This window comes from Pseudophryne corroboree, chromosome 6 (genome assembly GCF_028390025.1).
Source record: "Pseudophryne corroboree isolate aPseCor3 chromosome 6, aPseCor3.hap2, whole genome shotgun sequence".
NCBI classification, from domain to species: domain Eukaryota; kingdom Metazoa; phylum Chordata; class Amphibia; order Anura; family Myobatrachidae; genus Pseudophryne; species Pseudophryne corroboree.
Genome location: NC_086449.1, coordinates 123,775,945 through 123,795,301, shown reverse-complemented (window position 1 = coordinate 123,795,301; position 19,357 = coordinate 123,775,945). Strand labels below are relative to the sequence as shown.

At 48.1% G+C, this 19,357-nt stretch overlaps 1 protein-coding gene across 2 annotated transcripts in view; it reads right to left on the bottom strand.

Moving 5' to 3' along the window:
- The window catches only part of REEP4 (receptor accessory protein 4), a 45,166-nt gene extending 41,073 nt beyond the window's left edge, over nt 1–4,093 (bottom strand). Inside the window, exon 1 of one of the 2 annotated variants that reach the window (XM_063931814.1) lies at nt 3,914–4,093. In XM_063931814.1, the coding sequence (XP_063787884.1) occupies nt 3,914–3,945 (32 nt within the window). In that variant the 5' untranslated portion in view covers nt 3,946–4,093. Of the gene's footprint in view, nt 1–33; nt 81–3,913 lie in introns of those variants that run through there. The other variant, XM_063931815.1, reaches the window with a different exon arrangement.
- Nucleotides 4,094–19,357: the final 15,264 nt, after the last annotated feature.

The following is a 19,357-nucleotide window of genomic DNA, read 5'->3' as shown; positions in this document are numbered from 1 at the left end:
TGAATCCATTCCGTTACACACACACAGACTCACTGCATGTCATGTGATGCTAGAAGGTAGTTCATAGTTCCATTCCAAAGCCTAACTGCTCGCTATATCATGTGACTGTGGTTGCCATGGTAGTCACATGACACTGAGCAAAATCTGTAGAGCCCTCAATCAGTATCAGCACTCTGAAGAAACTAACCAAGGAAAAAAGGTAATTAACAAGTTGCTTCTTGTAGCCTGCTACAATTTATATTAAAAGGACAAATGCTTTAAAGTGCACAATATATGTAATAATTTTTAGATGTGAATGTGATTCAGTCATGTAGTCTTTATATTTGATGCATAACATGCAAATATAGTGAAAGTGTTCACTTTTATCATACAGACTGACATGAAACAGCCCATTCTGATCATAATTTTAGGTACAGTACGTTTTTCTAAGGAAGGGGGGGGGGGGGGGGGATACATCATATTTTACATGATATTCAGTCAAAAATATGACTTTATTGACTGCCATTGCTGAATGCAGGCAAAGGTGTTGTATATACTGATAGGTTTTCCCCAAACATACAGGTTACATAGGGTTAGCTGTATTAACCTGTAGAAGGCATAAGGAAGTGGTAAACCAGTGATAAAGCAATGTTAAGTGCAAGATGATAATGCACCAACCAATCAGCTCCTAACTGTTAATTTATATATGGGAGCTGATTGGCTGGTGTGTTTATCACCTTTCACATATCACTGGTTTATCACTTCCTTATGCCTTCTCCAGGTTAATACATCTGCCTCATTGTTTTTTATACTTTGTATAATTTTTTATAAACTACACTGTCAACGAAATCCTTCTACTCCCTGTCCAAATACCAAGGTAAAGCATGAAATAACAATGTTCTACTTAGGGGCCCAATTCGCGGCAGCTGGAGTTGCCAATCCGCGGCAGCTGGGGCCACAGTTAGTGGAGGGGCCCAATCTGCAGCAGAATTTCTTCTAACACAATCACTGATCAGACGTTACATGAAGTAACAAAGCCTTTAAAGCTGCAACTTGATTAAAGTTACATTCTCATTCAGCTGCCCCCTACCTTTAGTAGAGCACAAGGAACTGCAAGTTGAAACCTGTACTGTAACTGTACTACAGATTCTACAGTACAGAAACAAAGTGCAGAAATGTTCTCAGTGTGCAGTACCCTAGGCTTCGCTTATGTGAAGGAGTAGGTTAGTGAAACTATAACATATAACTGGGAATATGGCTTTTGCCAGACGTTATAGATGCAGCAAATTGATCACCACATGCATGTTATAAGGGGAGAGGACTAAGGCCCAGATTTTCAGGTCTTGGAGAGTGATAAATTACACAGTGATAAAGTACCAGCCAATCAGCTCCTAACAGCCATGTTACAGGCCCTATCCGTTTGATACATAGACAGTGTCTAGTTAGACAGTCAATAGATAGACACCATATATTAGACAGACATTAGGTCGACAGGGTCAAAAGGTCAACATGGTCAAAAGGTCGACAGATCGACTGGTCAAAAGGTTGACATGGTCAAAAGGTCGACAAATGTTTTTTTTTTTTTATGTAACATGTTTTTGGATTATTTCATACTTTCTCTATCCATGTCGGCATAGAGTTGGTTATAAACCTTGTGGCGAGCGCAGCGAGCCACCGTGCCCGAAGCGTGGCGAGCCCCGCGAGGGTATGCCTTTCTACAATTGGGGGTCCCAGATGACAAAACTATCCACACAAACCACAAAAATGCAAAAAACATGGTGTCTACCTTTTTCATGTCGACCTTTTGACCCTGTCGACCTTTTGACCCTGTCGACCTAATGTCTGTCTATCATATGGTGTCTATCTATTGACTGTCCTAACTAAACACTATCTATCTTTCATACCGGACCCGTTACAGGCTGTGTTTGAAAAATGGCAGCTAGGAGCTGATTGGTTGGTACTTTATCACCGTGCTATTTATCACTCTCCAAGGCTTGATAAATCTGGGCCTAAATACTGTGAGGGAGTGTCCAGAGGCAGACATTCCCGTCAGTATCTCTTTGTTATGCAAAATGACATGACTGCATAGGACAAGCCTACCACTTCCATAGTCCTTATGGCTTGGCCTGTGCAAGGGTCACATGACACTCTACCACAATTGCCAGTATTTCAATATAATTTCCAGGGCAGCCTGTACGTGCAGCTAAGCACATTGGGTGGACCCTTTACTTGCATGTTACACAACATGTAAGGCCATTATTTAGTTAAGACTTAGCAAGGCCATGTATTTCAGAGCTAAATAGGCATGAAATAACTGGTGTGAAATGTGTCCCCCACGCTCTCTATGGCTGACAAGTTAAGGGGATGATGGCTATCCAATAAAGCAGGCAGCATCTCAGTGACAATCTAGCAGACTTGCTTTATATGGACTGATTCATATAGCCTGTAGTATCAGATCCCCTTTGTACTCCCAATGGGATGCAGTCCCTAGAGACATCTATAATACATGTGCGCTATATAAATAATGTCATCCACAGAGTACTGGGAAGGTAGATGCCCTTAGCAGAGCGTTAGGGGCACATACTATACAACGTACTGTATCTCACTCCCGTGGCTGATACGAGGTTAAAAATAGGAAAAATGGAGAATAAGACTTAACCAGCGCTTCAAATCGCTTTCCGGATCTGGTACACTTCTTATGCGTTCACCGTTGACAGGTAAGTACCATGCACAAAATAAAATAAGAGTGCATATTGTGAAATACCGTTTAATACAATATATACAAAGACAAATACAATAGATAAAAAGCACAAGTCCGAGAGCATAAACAAGTACAGCGGGTAATTACCAGATGGTAAAGAACCGTGGCCAAACAGTTCTCAAACAGCATAAGGGTTCTCTAGGTAGATTACCTGTCTGCACCTTAAAAAAAAAAGACCCCAGCACAGGGTTGAAACGCGTTGGTGGTGTCCTGGTAGCTGACAACAAAATCTACAGTGGAGTGGAGATCTTGTATCCAGTAAGATCGAGCAGGTTTGCTGGGGGCAATCCGGAACCCCCTAGTGAAACCCTTATGCTGTTTGAGAACTGTTTGGCCACGGTTCTTTACCATCTGGCAATTACCCGCTGTACTTGTTTATGCTCTAGGACTTGTGCTTTTTATCTATTGTATTTGTATATATTGTATTAAACGGTATTTCACTATATGCACTCTTATTTTTCTTTGTGCATGGTACTTACCTGTCAATGGTGAACGCATAAGAAGTGTACCAGATCCAGAAAGCGATTTGCAGCGCTGGTTAAGTCTTATTCTCCATTTTTCCTATTTTTTTTAGCACTTTTGGTGAGGGTTGAAGGAGACCTCATAGGAGTCTGAGAGATAACTAGCTGCACTTGACATTTCTTTACAATTTTACTCTGATATGAGGAAAGTTACACTTCGTGCTTTAGTAATCCTTTAGCTACAGTACTCTGCCCCAATGAGGCTCACAGATAAGCAGCACAGATAGCGAGACCTACCGCACATGCTGGGAGGTGATACTCATGGTCAGGATAACAAAATAGGGACTTATAGGAAGCTATAGAGACTGTGTGAAAGATAAGCACATTGGTTATGTTACGCTTGTATATTCATACATACACCCTGTGCTAGACTGTGATTATGAATCTACCCTGGCCAGGTGATTGCACACAGGGAGTTATGGGCATCCCACACATGGCGCAGGTGCCCCTGGTATGTCCCCACACCCAGCCAGGAGGGGGCGCCCTCTGCTCGCCGCCCTGTCACTGGAGAGGAGGCATGGGTAAGCTAGAGCTCTCCTGATGCCGGTGCACTACAAATCACAGCATGCCAATGCTGACACCTGCAGCAGCTGGGGACGCTGCCAGCCCCTGGGCAGTGCGGAGACGGGGGGCAGTACCCGGGATTACTCACACCACAGCTCGGGAGATGATCCAGGACACCATCCTGCTCCTCTTCACCCGCTGCTGTCAGCCCTGTCGCTGTGTACTGAGCCTCCCAGCTCTCACTGCGCTTCCGCTTCCGCCGGGCGTGGCCATAGCAACTGAAATTTGGATGTAAACAGGAGTCTGCCAATCAGAGATAGCATGCCACGCCCACTGGGCGGTCACCATGGAAACGTAACGCGCCGCTCTGTCAGCTACTTCCTGAACGTTGATAAAGTGCCTGTGCAGCAGCAGCAGCTGGGTGAGGGCGGGGGCACTGCGTGCTGCTGGTTACTGGCTGGTTGGTACGGTAGTGTGGTGGCTGGGGGCTCCCCTGACATTCCCTGGGTCACAGCACCCGCAGAGATGGCTCCTACGGCCACAGTCATCAATGGGAGATGAAGATTCTCCTTTCTGTACTGTGCATTCTGTGGAAATCTCCGTTTTTCATCAGGTGGTGCATTGGGGCCACAAAATAAATAACTGTTGCATCCAGGTTTGCACCAAAACATTTGGTATTGCACCAGTGCGCATGGGTGGTTGGTCCAGCAGCGCACACACTTCAGTATAGACTCCTGCTAGGGATGCACCATTGCAGGGTCTCTATGTATGGGGCTGATTCAGCGGTGTATGCAGTGCCAATGTCTGCAGGTCTCATCAAAGGTTTTTGGACTGCGTATGTGCCGGCTTACCATACTATCCCTTTACACCAGGACACTCATGAATTACACAGATTCTGTGGCTGGCTTAATTCAAGCCTGTATTTCGCCTGGGAACTTTCATGGGAGGCAGAAGATGGAGGCATGTCAGCAGCTCACAGAGTGCTGGGCATTCTCCCATAGTGACGAAAACTGGGGCGTGGCTCGCAATTGTGGCATTCCCACAATGCCACACCCCTTTTTGCGGGTCAAGAATGTTGGGAGGTATGAGGACGACATTTGTGGACCCCTCTGAATCAGGCCTTATACTCTGTAATGACCAATTGATAAAAGCGCGCCGCTACGCAGCAATAATCAGCAGAAACAGATCAGTATTGATAGCTTGGTAAATCTGACAGCTTCGTATCCCCCATTTCTCTTACTTCCTAGATCAGTGATTTTCAACCTTTTTCAGTTAGCGACACACCGAACAAGATCTGAAAATTGCCAAGGCACACCATCAGTACCCCACGGAAAAACAAAACACACACACGGGGAAATAAAACAAACATATATTGGTCCCTAAGGGGAAAAACACACACACATTGGGGGTCATTCCGAGTTGATCACTCGCTAGCAACTTTTTGCAGCGCTGCAATCAGATAGTCGCTGCCTATGGGGGAGTGTATTTTTGCAAGTGTGCGAACGCTGTTGCAGCCGACGGCACAAAAAAGTTTTTTGCAATTTCTGAGTAGCTCTGGACTTACTCAGCCACTGCGATCACTTCAGTCTTTTTGGTCCCGGAATTGACATCAGACACCCGCCCTGCAAACACTTGGACACGCCTGCGTTTTTCCAAACACTCCCGGAAAACAGTCAGTTGACACCCACAAACGCCCGCTTTCTGTCAATCACCTTGCGATCGGCTGTGCGAATGGATTCTTCGTTAAATCCATCGCCCAGCACCGATCCTCTGTGTACCCGTACGACGTGCCTGCGCATTGCGTTGCATACGCATGCGCAATTTTGCTGAGATTTAACCTGATTACTAGTTTGCCGGAATCTATGACCTGCAAACTCTTTTTGTTCTAGGGAATAGGATTGCCACCTAGCAACAGCTGGTGGGTTAGGTGCAAGCCTCCCTGACGATCGCTGGAAAGGTATAGTGAAAGAAAACTTTCACTTACCTTTCCACAGCCTGGGGGGAGCGGGGACAGAGCCGCGGGTAGTGGCCGCTCCGGGACCCCTTTGCGCGCGTCACGGGAGCACGGGCACACCGCCGGGCACGCTCGCGCACGCTGGGCACGTGCGTGCGCACCCTATAAGGCGCTAGGCCCCGCCCACAAAGTTAGATTTTATGGAAGCTTACAGATGGCAATCCCAACTAGACCAAGAGAGTACATTTTTTAAGGGGTAAGATCACCCTAGCTCCTGTAACTTAGTAACAAAGGACACGGGAGAATATATATATATGCAGAAACGAAATGTGTTTACTAGAAACCCCTCAACAGTAATAAAGTGATAAGAAAAAACAACTGGCGATGGCCAAGAAAGAACTGTTATGCTGCTGTGAAATTAGCATATAAGCAAAACTCCTGCAACTTGTAGAGCTTATCAAAGATATTTGTAAGGCTATTTTTGTTCTTTAGGTTGCTGCGTCTGCTTCTTCGGACCTTTTGGAGCACCTGAAATTCAAAGAGATAAACAGGCATAATTAATGACTGTTGTTAGAGATTGCAACCAACAGACCTAGCAAGGTATAGGGTGGGTAGGGTGGGAGCTGTTGCTAGGTGGCAATCCTATTCCCTAGAACAAAGAGAGTTGCAGGTCATAGATTCCTGAAAACTAGTGTTTGTTCGTGAGGAGGCTTGCCACCTAGCAACAGCTGGTGGGTAGACTACCACATACCTGGTGGTTGCTCTAAGGAATTCTATCCTCTGAGTATCAGAAGGCCTTCAATAATGTTTCACGAAGGTATGAGTGGACGACCAACGTGCGGCCTGCATTATGGATTGTAAGGTTAAGCCTCTCGCCGCTGCCAATGTGACGGCAGCTTCGCGGATGGAGTGTCCCTTGAAAATGGAGGTATCTATTCCTGAGCTTTGCATGGCAGAAACTATTCATACCCTGATTGTAGAGGTTCTGGCCGGACGAAAATGCTTTTGGCATGTGATAAAAAGGTTAGAAATGTTATCTCTCCATGGAGCTGTTGTTGTGAGATAAGCGGAAAAGCACTCAACTATGCAAAGATCCGTGTCTGACTGGTCACTGACTAGGTCAAACTCTACCAAAGGGTTTTGAATGGAACTGGTTTTTGTGTGACCTTTAAGGACGATATGGAACCCCATTGGTGTGGTTGTCATCCAGGGTTCGGATGTGTCTATTAAGGAAAGTTCGGCTCCTCTGGCTGCGAAAGCTAGTGCTAGTAGAGAAGCCAGTTTTCTTGAAAGATTGCAGATGTCGGAATCTGAAGGTATTGTGGCTAAATAATTTAAGAAAGGATTAATGTCCCACGTGGAAGAGTATCGCGGACATGGAGGCCTAGACAAGAAGATACCTTTGAGTAATCTATGGTACATCTTGTTTTCTGTAAGCCCTGGAATGAGAAGAGCTAGGGCTGAGCCATAAGACTGTATGGTGGCGGATGCCAGGCCTGACTCAAACTTAACGGCTAGGAAGTCTATCGCTAAGTTAGGTTCGGAAAGAGAAGCCGAAGGAAGATTTTGAGAAGCTTGCCAAGACATAAACTCATTTATGATGGACTGGTACCTGGATTTTGTTCTGGGTCTAAGGGAAGCATTAATCAAGGTTACTGATGCGGTCGAGAGGTTAGTAGTGGTCAGCAACCGAGTAATGTCGCTATCCACATGCAATGTGGAAGTTCCTGAAGGAGGTCAGGAGTCCCTTGGAAACAATCCTTGGACATGCCTAGGGGAAGCTTGGGTCCCTTGCGAAGAGGTTGATCAAGGGGAACCAAACTCGGGAAGGCTAAACGGGGTAAACCAAGACGAGTTGAGGTACTCTGTCTGTCTTGATCTTGTGAAGTACCTTCAGTAGCATAGCTGGGGGAGGGAAAGCATATGGGAGAACTAGATCTGTCCACGGAAAGGACATTGCGTCCGAGTGGAGAGCCCCTTGAGTCCAGATTTTGGACACGAAGGTTGGGACCTGTGTGTTCGATGGAATTGCAAACAGGTCTACTTGCGGTTGACCAAAGGTTTTCACGATACTGGTGAAAATTTCCGGTCTCAGAGTCGCCCGATCCAGTGTTAATTTCTGCCTGAATAAGGAGTCGACTAACTCGTTTAGCTCTCCTGGGACATATGTTGCAGAGAGGAGTATGGATCTTTCCACCGCCCAGTTCCAGATGTCTATAGCTTCTTGACAGAGTGTCAGGGATCGAGTACCCCCCATTCTGTTGAGGTAGGACACTGCAGTCCTGTTGTCTAGACATAGGAGAACTGAGTTGTTCTGGAAGGTTGGGGGAACTAGAGAGGAAAGTGCTAACTTTGCCGCCCTCAATTCCAACAGATTGATGTGCGCTGTCGATTCTTGAGTGGACCATCTTCCCCTTACGGCTCGGTCGCTTGTAAATGCTCCCCAACCCGAGAGGGACGCATCTGATGTGATGACAATGTCTGGAGGAGGAGGTAGGAGAGGTCTGGGGGATGGTAGCCGAAGGTCCCTCCAACTGCGAATCTCTTTGAGAACTAAGGGTGTCAAGATGATTTTGTCTGACCAAGTCCATCCCCAACGAAGGAGAGCTGAAAGAAGAATCTGAGAGTGTCTGCAGACAAGGGGAGCGTGGATAAATCCAGGATCTAAAGATCTCATTTTTCCTATGACTCTGGCCAAGTCTCTCAGCGAGAAACGGTGTTTCAGGGTTCGAGTTACGAAGTCTTGAATGTCTCTCCACTTGTCTGGGGGAACTGCTATCGAGAAAGAAGGGGTATCTAGTAAGAAACCCAGAAAAACAATTGACTGGGTGGGTGTTAATATGGACTTGTCGTAATTTATTGTAAACCCTAGGTTCTGGAGGAGAGAAAGAATTAGTTCTTTGTGAAGCAGAAGCGTTTTCTGGTCTGCATGGTGTCACGATCCGGGTATCTGGACGCCATTTCTTACCCATCAGATGCCTCCTAAGGCTGGCTCAGTGCTCCAGGACCGGATCCCATCTGTTATCCTGATGTGCATATTCCCGCATCCTCTCCTGTCTCTCTGGACGCTGTCACAGTAACGCCTTATACATCTGGCATGGCGTCTCCCGCTGCCTCCGCCGCCGTTCCTGAGCTTCTGCATTCAGAGTGGCGATTACGTCAGCCGCGGCCTCCGCTGTGTCCGCGTGGTTGGATGTGCACCTGTCAGCCTGGCGTCTCCTGTCTCCGGTGGCCGGCGCCGCCATTACTGTTTTCCAGACCACATGGATTACAAACCAAACTTCCCTCCAAGTGTCTGCATGGGCGCAGCCATCTTGGATTCTGTCATCTGATCATATTCACCAATCTGCTGTCTGTATTATTAATTTGCATAATTGCCTAGCCAATGCCTTCCTTGCTGCAGGTATAAATAGGTTGTGCCTGAGCAAGGAAGGCGTCAGTGCTTTGGTTGTCAAACCTAGTTCCAGTTTGTCTCTCTTCTGTGAATGTCTTCCAGGTTCCAGCTCCTGTCTCCAGACTTCTGCTATAGAGACCCGCACCAGCATTCCATCTGCGGTGTAGCCTGACTCTCCGATCCATACTGGACTCACCTGTTTCCAGCTACAACATCACCTGCTTCCAGCTCAGCTTCCAGCAGTGTACAGCTTCTCTTAAAGGGCCGGTGTCCTTTCTGCAGTTTACCACTCTCCACCGGTATTATTATTTCTCCGCTCTCAAATTCTACATTTCATCTACATTGCATCGCTCTCAAGCTTTATTTATTATTTAACTGGTTCCAGCCAGTATCCACTCCGTGCCAACACCTGTCTGGTTCTAACCAGTACCCACAGCAGCATTTTATCTACAGCAGTCCAGCTTTCCCTGGAACACCAGCTGGTACGACCCTGGGCTTTCCTCATTGCTACAGTTGAGCCTGGTAAGGACTTTCCAACTTGCAGATAATAAGAACTGTCTCATACCACCAGAGCTCTGTGGCCCCTGCCACCCTGTAGTACCCAGGAACTGTATTATTATTTCTCTGCTGATTTTTATGTTACTTTTTACTGCTACTGTGATGCATGGAGTTTGTCATAAATAAATATCATTGACTTTTACTCAAGTTGTCGTGGTCACGCCTTCGGGCGGTTTCTCTTCATGTTACTTACATGTCCAGGGGTCTGATACAACCTCCCAGGTTCCGGTACATCTCAGCCCCTACAACTGAGGCTGCCTTCCGTCAGCTCAGGCCCTCAGTTGTGACAGTAAGCACTGACCAAATGAATCCAGCCGGAGACCAGGATCAAGCGGCCAGGCCGATGCAAGAACTGGCAGCCCGACTTGAACATCAGGAGGCTGCACAGGGCCACATCATCCGCTGTCTCCAGGATCTCTCTACTCGGCTGGATGGGATTCAGACAACTCTCCGTGGATCAGGCGCATCTGGGGCGTCAACCACAGTGACTCCAACTATAACCCCACCCACCTTACCCGTTTCTGCTCCACGTCTTCATCTTCCAACGCCAGCAAAATTTGACGGATCTCCAAGATTCTGCAGGGGATTTCTCAACCAGTGTGAGATTCAGTTTGAGCTACAACCTGGCAATTTTCCCAGTGACCGTACAAAAATTGCCTACATCATCTCTCTTCTCAGTGGCTCAGCCCTTGACTGGGCATCACCGTTATGGGAGAGGTCCGACACCCTGCTATCTTCTTACACTGCATTCGTGTCAACATTCAGGCGCATCTTCGACGAGCCAGGCCGGGTAACTTCAGCTTCGTCTGAGATTCTCCGTTTACGCCAGGGATCACATACTGTAGGACAATATCTTATACAGTTCCAGATCCTGGCATCCGAACTGGCATGGAACAACGAGGCCCTGTATGCTGCATTCTGGCATGGTTTATCTGAGTGTATTAAAGACGAGTTAGCTACCAGAGACTTACCCTCCAAGTTAGATGAGCTAATCTCACTTTGTACAAAAGTTGACTTACGTTTCAGAGAGAGAGCAACTGAGCGTGGAAGATCATCTGCTCCAAAATCTTCTGCTCCTCCTCCTCGCCAACTGTCACCAACTAAAGATGAGCCCATGCAAATTGGCCGTTCCCGTTTAACTCCTGCTGAGCGCCGAAGACGTCTCTCCGAGTCTCTCTGTCTTTATTGTGCAGCTCCGTCTCACACCATTAATGCTTGTCCCAAACGTCCTGGACTCCAGACCCTAGCTCGCCAAGGAGAGGGCCGGCTAGGAGTAATGATCTCCTCTCCATCCCCTCAAGATTGTAATCTCCCAGTCTCGCTTCAAGTTGCTCAACGTTATCAGAACGTCATTGCCCTCCTTGATTCCGGAGCAGCTGGGAACTTTATTACCGAAGCCTATGTTAAACGGTGGTCCCTACCCACCGAGAGACTTCCTTCCTCCTTTTCCTTAACTGCCGTGGATGGCAGTAAAATTTTTGATACAGTTATTGCTCTAAGGACTCTACCAGTTCGTCTGAGAGTGGGAGTTCTTCATTCCGAACTTATTTCACTTTTAGTGATTCCAAAAGCCACACATCCTGTGGTCCTGGGCCTTCCATGGCTCCGTCTTCACAATCCTACAATTGATTGGACGACTACGCAAATCCTGGCATGGGGTCCCTCCTGTGCTGAGACATGTTTGTTTAAAGTGTTGCCTGTCTGTTCTTCCTCCCCCAGGTCGTCTGATGTTCCACCTCCTCCATATCAAGATTTCACGGATGTGTTCAGTAAGGCTTCTGCTGATATCCTTCCTCCTCATAGAGAATGGGACTGCCCGATTGATCTCGTTCCAGGGAAGGTTCCACCTCGAGGCCGAACTTATCCGTTGTCTCTGCCTGAGACGCATTCTATGGAGGAATACATTAAAGAGAACCTAGCAAAGGGGTTCATTCGACCTTCTTCTTCTCCAGCCGGCGCAGGCTTCTTTTTTGTAAAAAAGAAATATGGTGGTCTGCGGCCGTGCATCGACTACAGAGGTTTGAACGACATTACCATCAAGAACCGCTATCCTTTACCCCTGATTACTGAGCTCTTTGACAGAGTTAGCGGAGCTACCATCTTTACAAAGCTGGACTTGAGAGGTGCATACAATCTCATCCGGATCCGTGAGGGTGACGAGTGGAAGACCGCATTTAACACCCGTGACGGACATTATGAGTACCTCGTCATGCCCTTCGGATTGAGCAATGCTCCAGCTGTCTTCCAGCATTTCGTCAATGAGATCTTCAGAGACATTCTATACCGTCATGTCGTGGTCTATCTAGATGATATCCTCATTTTTGCCAACAATTTAGAGGAACATCGTTTTTGGGTAAAGGAGGTTCTGTCCCATCTCCGTGTCAATCATCTCTATTGCAAATTAGAGAAATGCGTCTTTGAAGTCAAGTCCATTCCGTTTCTAGGGTACATTGTGTCCGGTTCCGGACTAGAGATGGATCCTGAGAAACTACAAGCAATCCAGAATTGGCCGGTACCCTTAACCCTCAAAGGGGTCCAGAGGTTCTTAGGGTTCGCCAATTATTACCGAAAGTTTATACGAGACTTTTCCACCATTGTGGCGCCTATTACTGCTTTCACCAAGAAGGGTGCTAACCCGTCCAAGTGGTCTGAAGAAGCCATGCAAGCTTTTCATTTTTTAAAACAGAGGTTCATCTCTGCACCTGTCCTGAAACAGCCTGACATCGACTCTCCTTTCATCTTAGAGGTGGATGCCTCCTCCGTTGGAGTAGGAGCGGTGTTATCTCAGAGGGCTAAAGATGGCCATTTACATCCTTGCAGTTTCTTCTCACGGAAGTTCTCCCCAGCGGAACGCAACTATGCCATTGGCGACCAGGAGTTGCTAGCCATCAAGCTCGCTCTAGAGGAGTGGAGATATCTGTTGGAGGGAGCTTCTCATTCAATCACCATCCTTAAAGACCACAAGAACCTTCTATATCTGAAAGGCGCACAATGTCTCAATCCTCGTCAGGCCAGATGGGCACTTTTCTTTTCCAGGTTCGACTTTAAACTCCAGTTCTGTCCGGGCTCTCAGAATCGCAAGGCCGATGCCCTTTCCCGCTCATGGGAGCAAGAAAATGAGTCAGAGTCTTCAGACAAGCATCCTATTATAAATCCGTTGGCATTCTCCACGGTAGGGATGGACTCTACGCCCCCATCAGGGAAAAGTTTTGTGAAGCCGACACTAAGGAAGAAGCTCATGCATTGGGCCCATGCTTCCCGCTTTGCCGGACATACAGGTATCCAAAAAACCCTGGAGTTTATCTCTAGGTCCTATTGGTGGCCAACTCTGAAAAAGGACGTTTTGGAGTTTATTGCATCTTGCCCAAAGTGTGCTCAACATAAAGTATCCCGCCAGTCGCCTGCGGGGCAACTGGTTCCACTATCTGTTCCCCGTCGACCATGGACCCATTTGTCGATGGATTTTATTACAGATTTGCCCATGTGCAACAAGTTCAATACCATCTGGGTGGTAGTTGACCGGTTCACCAAGATGGCACACTTCATTCCTCTCACCGGTCTTCCGTCAGCTTCCAAGTTGGCTCAAGTATTCATACAAGAGATCTTCCGACTCCACGGTCTTCCAGAAGAAATTATCTCAGATCGAGGAGTTCAATTCACAGCCAAATTCTGGCGAAGTTTATGTCAAGTCCTCCAAGTCAAGCTAAAGTTTTCCACGGCTTACCATCCTCAGACCAATGGTCAGACTGAGAGGGTGAATCAGGACTTGGAGTCCTTCCTCCGCATCTATGTGTCCTCCTCTCAAGATGACTGGGTTCAATTACTTCCCTGGGCCGAGTTCTGTCATAACAACCAGTATCATTCTTCATCTTCTTCAACACCATTCTTCACCAACTTTGGATTCCACCCTAAAGTCCCTGAGTTCCAACCGCTTCCAGCAACTTCTGTTCCCGCAGTGGATATCACCTTGCATCAGTTTGCCAATATCTGGAAGAGCGTACGATCAGCTCTGCTCAAGGCATCGTTCAGGTACAAGAAGTTTGCGGATAAGAAGCGTCGAGCAGTTCCTGCTCTCAAGGTGGGTGATCGGGTATGGTTATCCACGAAGAATTTGAGGTTGAGAGTTCCCAGTATGAAGTTTGCACCTCGCTTCATCGGTCCTTTTAAAATTGATCAAGTCATCAATCCTGTTGCTTACAGACTCCAGTTACCTCCTTTCTTAAAAATACCCAGGACATTCCATGTTTCCCTGTTGAAACCGTTAATCTTGAATCGGTTTCATTCCTCACTTCCTCCAACTCCGAAAGTCCAAACTCAACGAGGCGTTGAGTATGAAGTGGCCAAGATCCTGGACTCACGTCATCGTTACGGTCGACTTCAGTATCTTATTGACTGGAAGGGTTATGGCCCTGAGGAACGTTCATGGACCAATGCTTCTGATGTCCATGCTCCTGCCTTGGTCCGGAGATTCCATTCCAAGTTTCCTCAAAAGCCAAAGAAGTGTCCTGGGGCCACTCCTAAAGGGGGGGGTGCTGTCACGATCCGGGTATCTGGACGCCATTTCTTACCCATCAGATGCCTCCTAAGGCTGGCTCAGTGCTCCAGGACCGGATCCCATCTGTTATCCTGATGTGCATATTCCCGCATCCTCTCCTGTCTCTCTGGACGCTGTCACAGTAACGCCTTATACATCTGGCATGGCGTCTCCCGCGGCCTCCGCCGCCGTTCCTGAGCTTCTGCATTCAGAGTGGCGATTACGTCAGCCGCGGCCTCCGCTGTGTCCGCGTGGTTGGATGTGCACCTGTCAGCCTGGCGTCTCCTGTCTCCGGTGGCCGGCGCCGCCATTACTGTTTTCCAGACCACATGGATTACAAACCAAACTTCCCTCCAAGTGTCTGCATGGGCGCAGCCATCTTGGATTCTGTCATCTGATCATATTCACCAATCTGCTGTCTGTATTATTAATTTGCATAATTGCCTAGCCAATGCCTTCCTTGCTGCAGGTATAAATAGGTTGTGCCTGAGCAAGGAAGGCGTCAGTGCTTTGGTTGTCAAACCTAGTTCCAGTTTGTCTCTCTTCTGTGAATGTCTTCCAGGTTCCAGCTCCTGTCTCCAGACTTCTGCTATAGAGACCCGCACCAGCATTCCATTTGCGGTGTAGCCTGACTCTCCGATCCATACTGGACTCACCTGTTTCCAGCTACAACATCACCTGCTTCCAGCTCAGCTTCCAGCAGTGTACAGCTTCTCTTAAAGGGCCGGTGTCCTTTCTGCAGTTTACCACTCTCCACCGGTATTATTATTTCTCCGCTCTCAAATTCTACATTTCATCTACATTGCATCGCTCTCAAGCTTTATTTATTATTTAACTGGTTCCAGCCAGTATCCACTCCGTGCCAACACCTGTCTGGTTCTAACCAGTACCCACAGCAGCATTTTATCTACAGCAGTCCAGCTTTCCCTGGAACACCAGCTGGTACGACCCTGGGCTTTCCTCATTGCTACAGTTGAGCCTGGTAAGGACTTTCCAACTTGCAGATAATAAGAACTGTCTCATACCACCAGAGCTCTGTGGCCCCTGCCACCCTGTAGTACCCAGGAACTGTATTATTATTTCTCTGCTGATTTTTATGTTACTTTTTACTGCTACTGTGATGCATGGAGTTTGTCATAAATAAATATCATTGACTTTTACTCAAGTTGTCGTGGTCACGCCTTCGGGCGGTTTCTCTTCATGTTACTTACATGTCCAGGGGTCTGATACAACCTCCCAGGTTCCGGTACATCTCAGCCCCTACTACTGAGGCTGCCTTCCGTCAGCTCAGGCCCTCAGTTGTGACACATGGACTACTAACAAGTCGGCTAGGTAGATTATACAACGGATCGTTTGCTGGCGCAGGTGAGAGATCACTGCTTTCATAAGACGAGTGAATGTGTAGGGAGCGTTGGAAAGGCCGAAAACCATGACGGTCCACTGATAGAGAACGTCTTTCCACAGGAACCTTAGAAGTCTTCTGTGGTTTGGTGGCATTTGAATTGTGTGAAAGGCCTCCTTGAGGTATATTTTGATACAGAAATCGTTCCTTGTTAGTAGGAAAGGTATGTCGGCTAAGCCCTCCATACAGAAAGAGCGAGGTTTTATGTGTCGGTTGAGAGATTTGACATTTAAGACTGGTCTGTATGAACCGTCCTGTTTCCTGACGGGAAAAAGGTGACTGACCCAGCCTCTTGTGGAAGTGTCTGCCAACTCTATCTTGCCTAACTGTAGGGCAAGGGATAGGACTCCATCTAATAACGGACTGGCGTTTTTTGAACAGGGGAAAATTTGTCGTGGAAAATGTTAAAGAGGGAGGGATAAACCTTTTTCCACGATTCTTAGCAACCACCTGTCTGTGGTGATCTGCCTCCAGGAGGCTATTGCTTGGGAAAGACGAGGAGGTTGCAAAGTAAAGTGACTTACCGTGTCCTCTGTCTTTCCTGGGGGCGTATGTGCCGCCGGACCCTGTGCCTCTTGCGGTCTGTGTTCGGGAAGGGCCACCTCTGTGAGCTCTGGGAGCGCCTCTGTAGTCTCGGGTCGAGCTGCTGGCTCCCGCAGGACGACCCTCCTGATGAAAGGGCTGCCTGGAAGGCTGAGGTCCTTTAAGGTGTGCGAAGGATTTGCGAGCTTTATAGCGGACCTTCACTTCGTCTATGAAATCGGGTGCGAAAAGGTCAGAATCTATCACATTGGGGACATCTACTGGTCTGGGTGCTAGGTTAGTTAGCCCTGCATTAGCAAGCCAGCGAGTTCTACGTGAGTTCGATATGAAATCAAATGTCTGACCAATTATTAAGGTAGCCCTACTAATAGCCATTTTGGAAGCTACCAGGGAATCTAGGGAGCCCCCTGAGACGCCTTCTTTTTCTGCTTTGTCAAGGACAAATAATAAAGGACCGGCGGCATCTGAAACCTTAAATTGAATTTTCCTTAGCAATTTATCCATAGTGTCACTCTGGACATTTTCCCCCACGAGTGAAGTTAAGGTTGGATCGATGTCTGGGGCAAATAGGGCCGGAATATCTGGGATGCCAGTGTGGTTACGGAGAACCATATCATCCTCCTTAACTAGTGCCTTTCTAAAGGCTAACTGGGCAAAATTGTATACTTGGGAGCACTCGCTCAGAGCCCAGTGGGCTGAACATATTTTAGAAGGTGGCATTCTACCCGCTAAGGCTACACGGGCCATCTGCAAGTCACTATATTCGCCTCTGCGAGAGGATGCGCTAGTCCTGGTTACTTCCTCTGATTCCCAGTCTACTGGAGGGTAACCAGTTTCCCTAAATGCGTGGGAAAGGGGGGTTGTATGACTATGACTAGTCCCCTTATGAGCGCGGTCCTGTGCAGGTTGCCGATCAGTGACAGGGAATGTATGTCGGCTGTGGGCAGGAGAGGGAGGTCTGCTATGGCCCTTAGAGGTATTCCAAGCACTGGCAATACCTGGGAAAGAGATATTTTTACATGAACAGGAATCTCTAGAAGAAACATGGTCAGTGTGTTTCTTTTTGCTTGTGCACTTTCTTACCACTCTGAGAATATACAGGAGGAGAAGGAGTCTCAGCATTCTGACTGACTTCTCCCTCCTCAGAGCTGTCCCTATTGTCATCCGACCTGACAGGGTTAATAATTTTTCTTCTTTTAAATATAATATCCTCATCTGAGGAAGTTGTTGTGTCAGCAGCTTTTTCTAGGCTCTTCCTAGAAGGCTGCCTGCCTCTTTTGCTGCACTCTGGGGACACTATCAGGGTGTCTGTGGCTGACACAGACACTGTGTCCTCCATCCTGCAGCGCTGAGGTAAAATCTAACTTTGGGGGCGGGGCCTAGCGCCTTATAGGGTGCGTGCGCACGTGCCCAGCGTGCGCGCGCATGCCTGGCGGTGCGCGCGCGCTCCCGTGACGCGTGCGATGCGCGCGAATGGGTCCCGGAGCGGGCGCTACCCGCGGCTCTGTCCCCGCTCCCCCCAGGCTGTGGAAAGGTAAGTGAAAGTTTTCTTTCACTGTACCTTTCCAGCGTTCGTCAGGGAGGCTTGCACCTATCCCACCAGCTGTTTCTACGTGGCAAGCCTCCCAACGAACAAAGTTGCTAGCGAGCGATCAACTCTGAATGACCCCCATTGTCCCCAACAGTAATTAAAATAATGCACTGGCCCCCACAGTAATTAAACACACTGTCTGCAACAGTAATTCCACACATTGCCACCCATGGTAATGCCACCACACACACTGTCCCCCTGTAGTAATGCCACCACACACACACTGTCTCCCTGTAGTAATGCCACCGCACACACTGTCCCCCCTGTAGTAATACCACCACACACACACACACATACTGTCCCTGTGTAGTAATGCCACCAAACACACACTGTCCCCCTGTAGTAGTGCCACCACACACACACACACTGTCCACCTGTAGTAATGCCACCTCACACACTGTCCCCCTGTAGTAATGCCACCACACACACACTGTCCCCCTGTAGTAATGCCACCGCACACACTGTCCCCCCTGTAGTAATGCCACCACACACACACACACACACACACACACACACACACACACACACACACACACTGTCCCTGTGTAGTAATGCCACCAAACACACACTGTCCCCCTGTAGTAGTGCCACCACACACACACACACACACACTGTCCCCCTGTAATAATGCCACCACACACACACACACTGTCCACCTGTAGTAATGCCACCTCACACGCTGTCCCCTTGTAGTATTGCCACCACACACTGTCCCCTGTAGTAATGCCAGCACACACACTGTCCCCTTGTAGTAATGCCAACCACACACACACTGTCCCCCTGTAGTAATGCTACCACACACACACACTGTCCCCCTGTAGTAATGCCACCACACACACTGTCCCCCTGTATTAATGCCACCACACACACACTGTCCCTCTGTAGTAATGCCGCCACACACACACTGTCCCCCTGTAGTAATGCCACCACACACACACACACACACACACACACACACACACACACACACACACACACACACTGTCCCCCTGTAGTAATGCCACTACACACACACACACACTGTACCCCTGTAGTATGTAGTAATGCCACCACACACACTGTCCCCCTGTAGTAATGCCACCACACACACACTGTCCCCCTGAAGTAATGCCACCACACACACACTGTCCCCCTGTAGTAATGCCACCACACACACTGTCCCCCTGTAGTAATGCCACCACACACGTACTGTCCCCCTGTAGTAATGCCACCACACACACTGTCCCCCTTTAGAAATGCCACCACACACACACTGTCCCCCTGTAGTACTAGTAATGCCACCACACACACTGTCTGCCATAGTGAAAAAGCACTAGCTCCATAGTAAAAAAAAAAAAAAAAAAAAAGCACAGGTCCAAACCTTTTAATGTGTTTTTTCTTTCCCTGAGCGGTGAGAGCTGCGGGAGCAGTGAGAAGCGGAGCAGCACGGGCGGGATGGCGACGTGGTGTATGTGACCTATGAGACACCACATCATAGGTGTCACTGGCAGGGCTGCGGAAGAGCTGCCTGCACTGCCCGATAGTGATACTATAAGCATATAGTATCACTATTGGGCAGCTCAGGCAGCTCTTCAGCGGGCACGCCAGTGTATACAGTGCAGACAACAGCAGCCGGG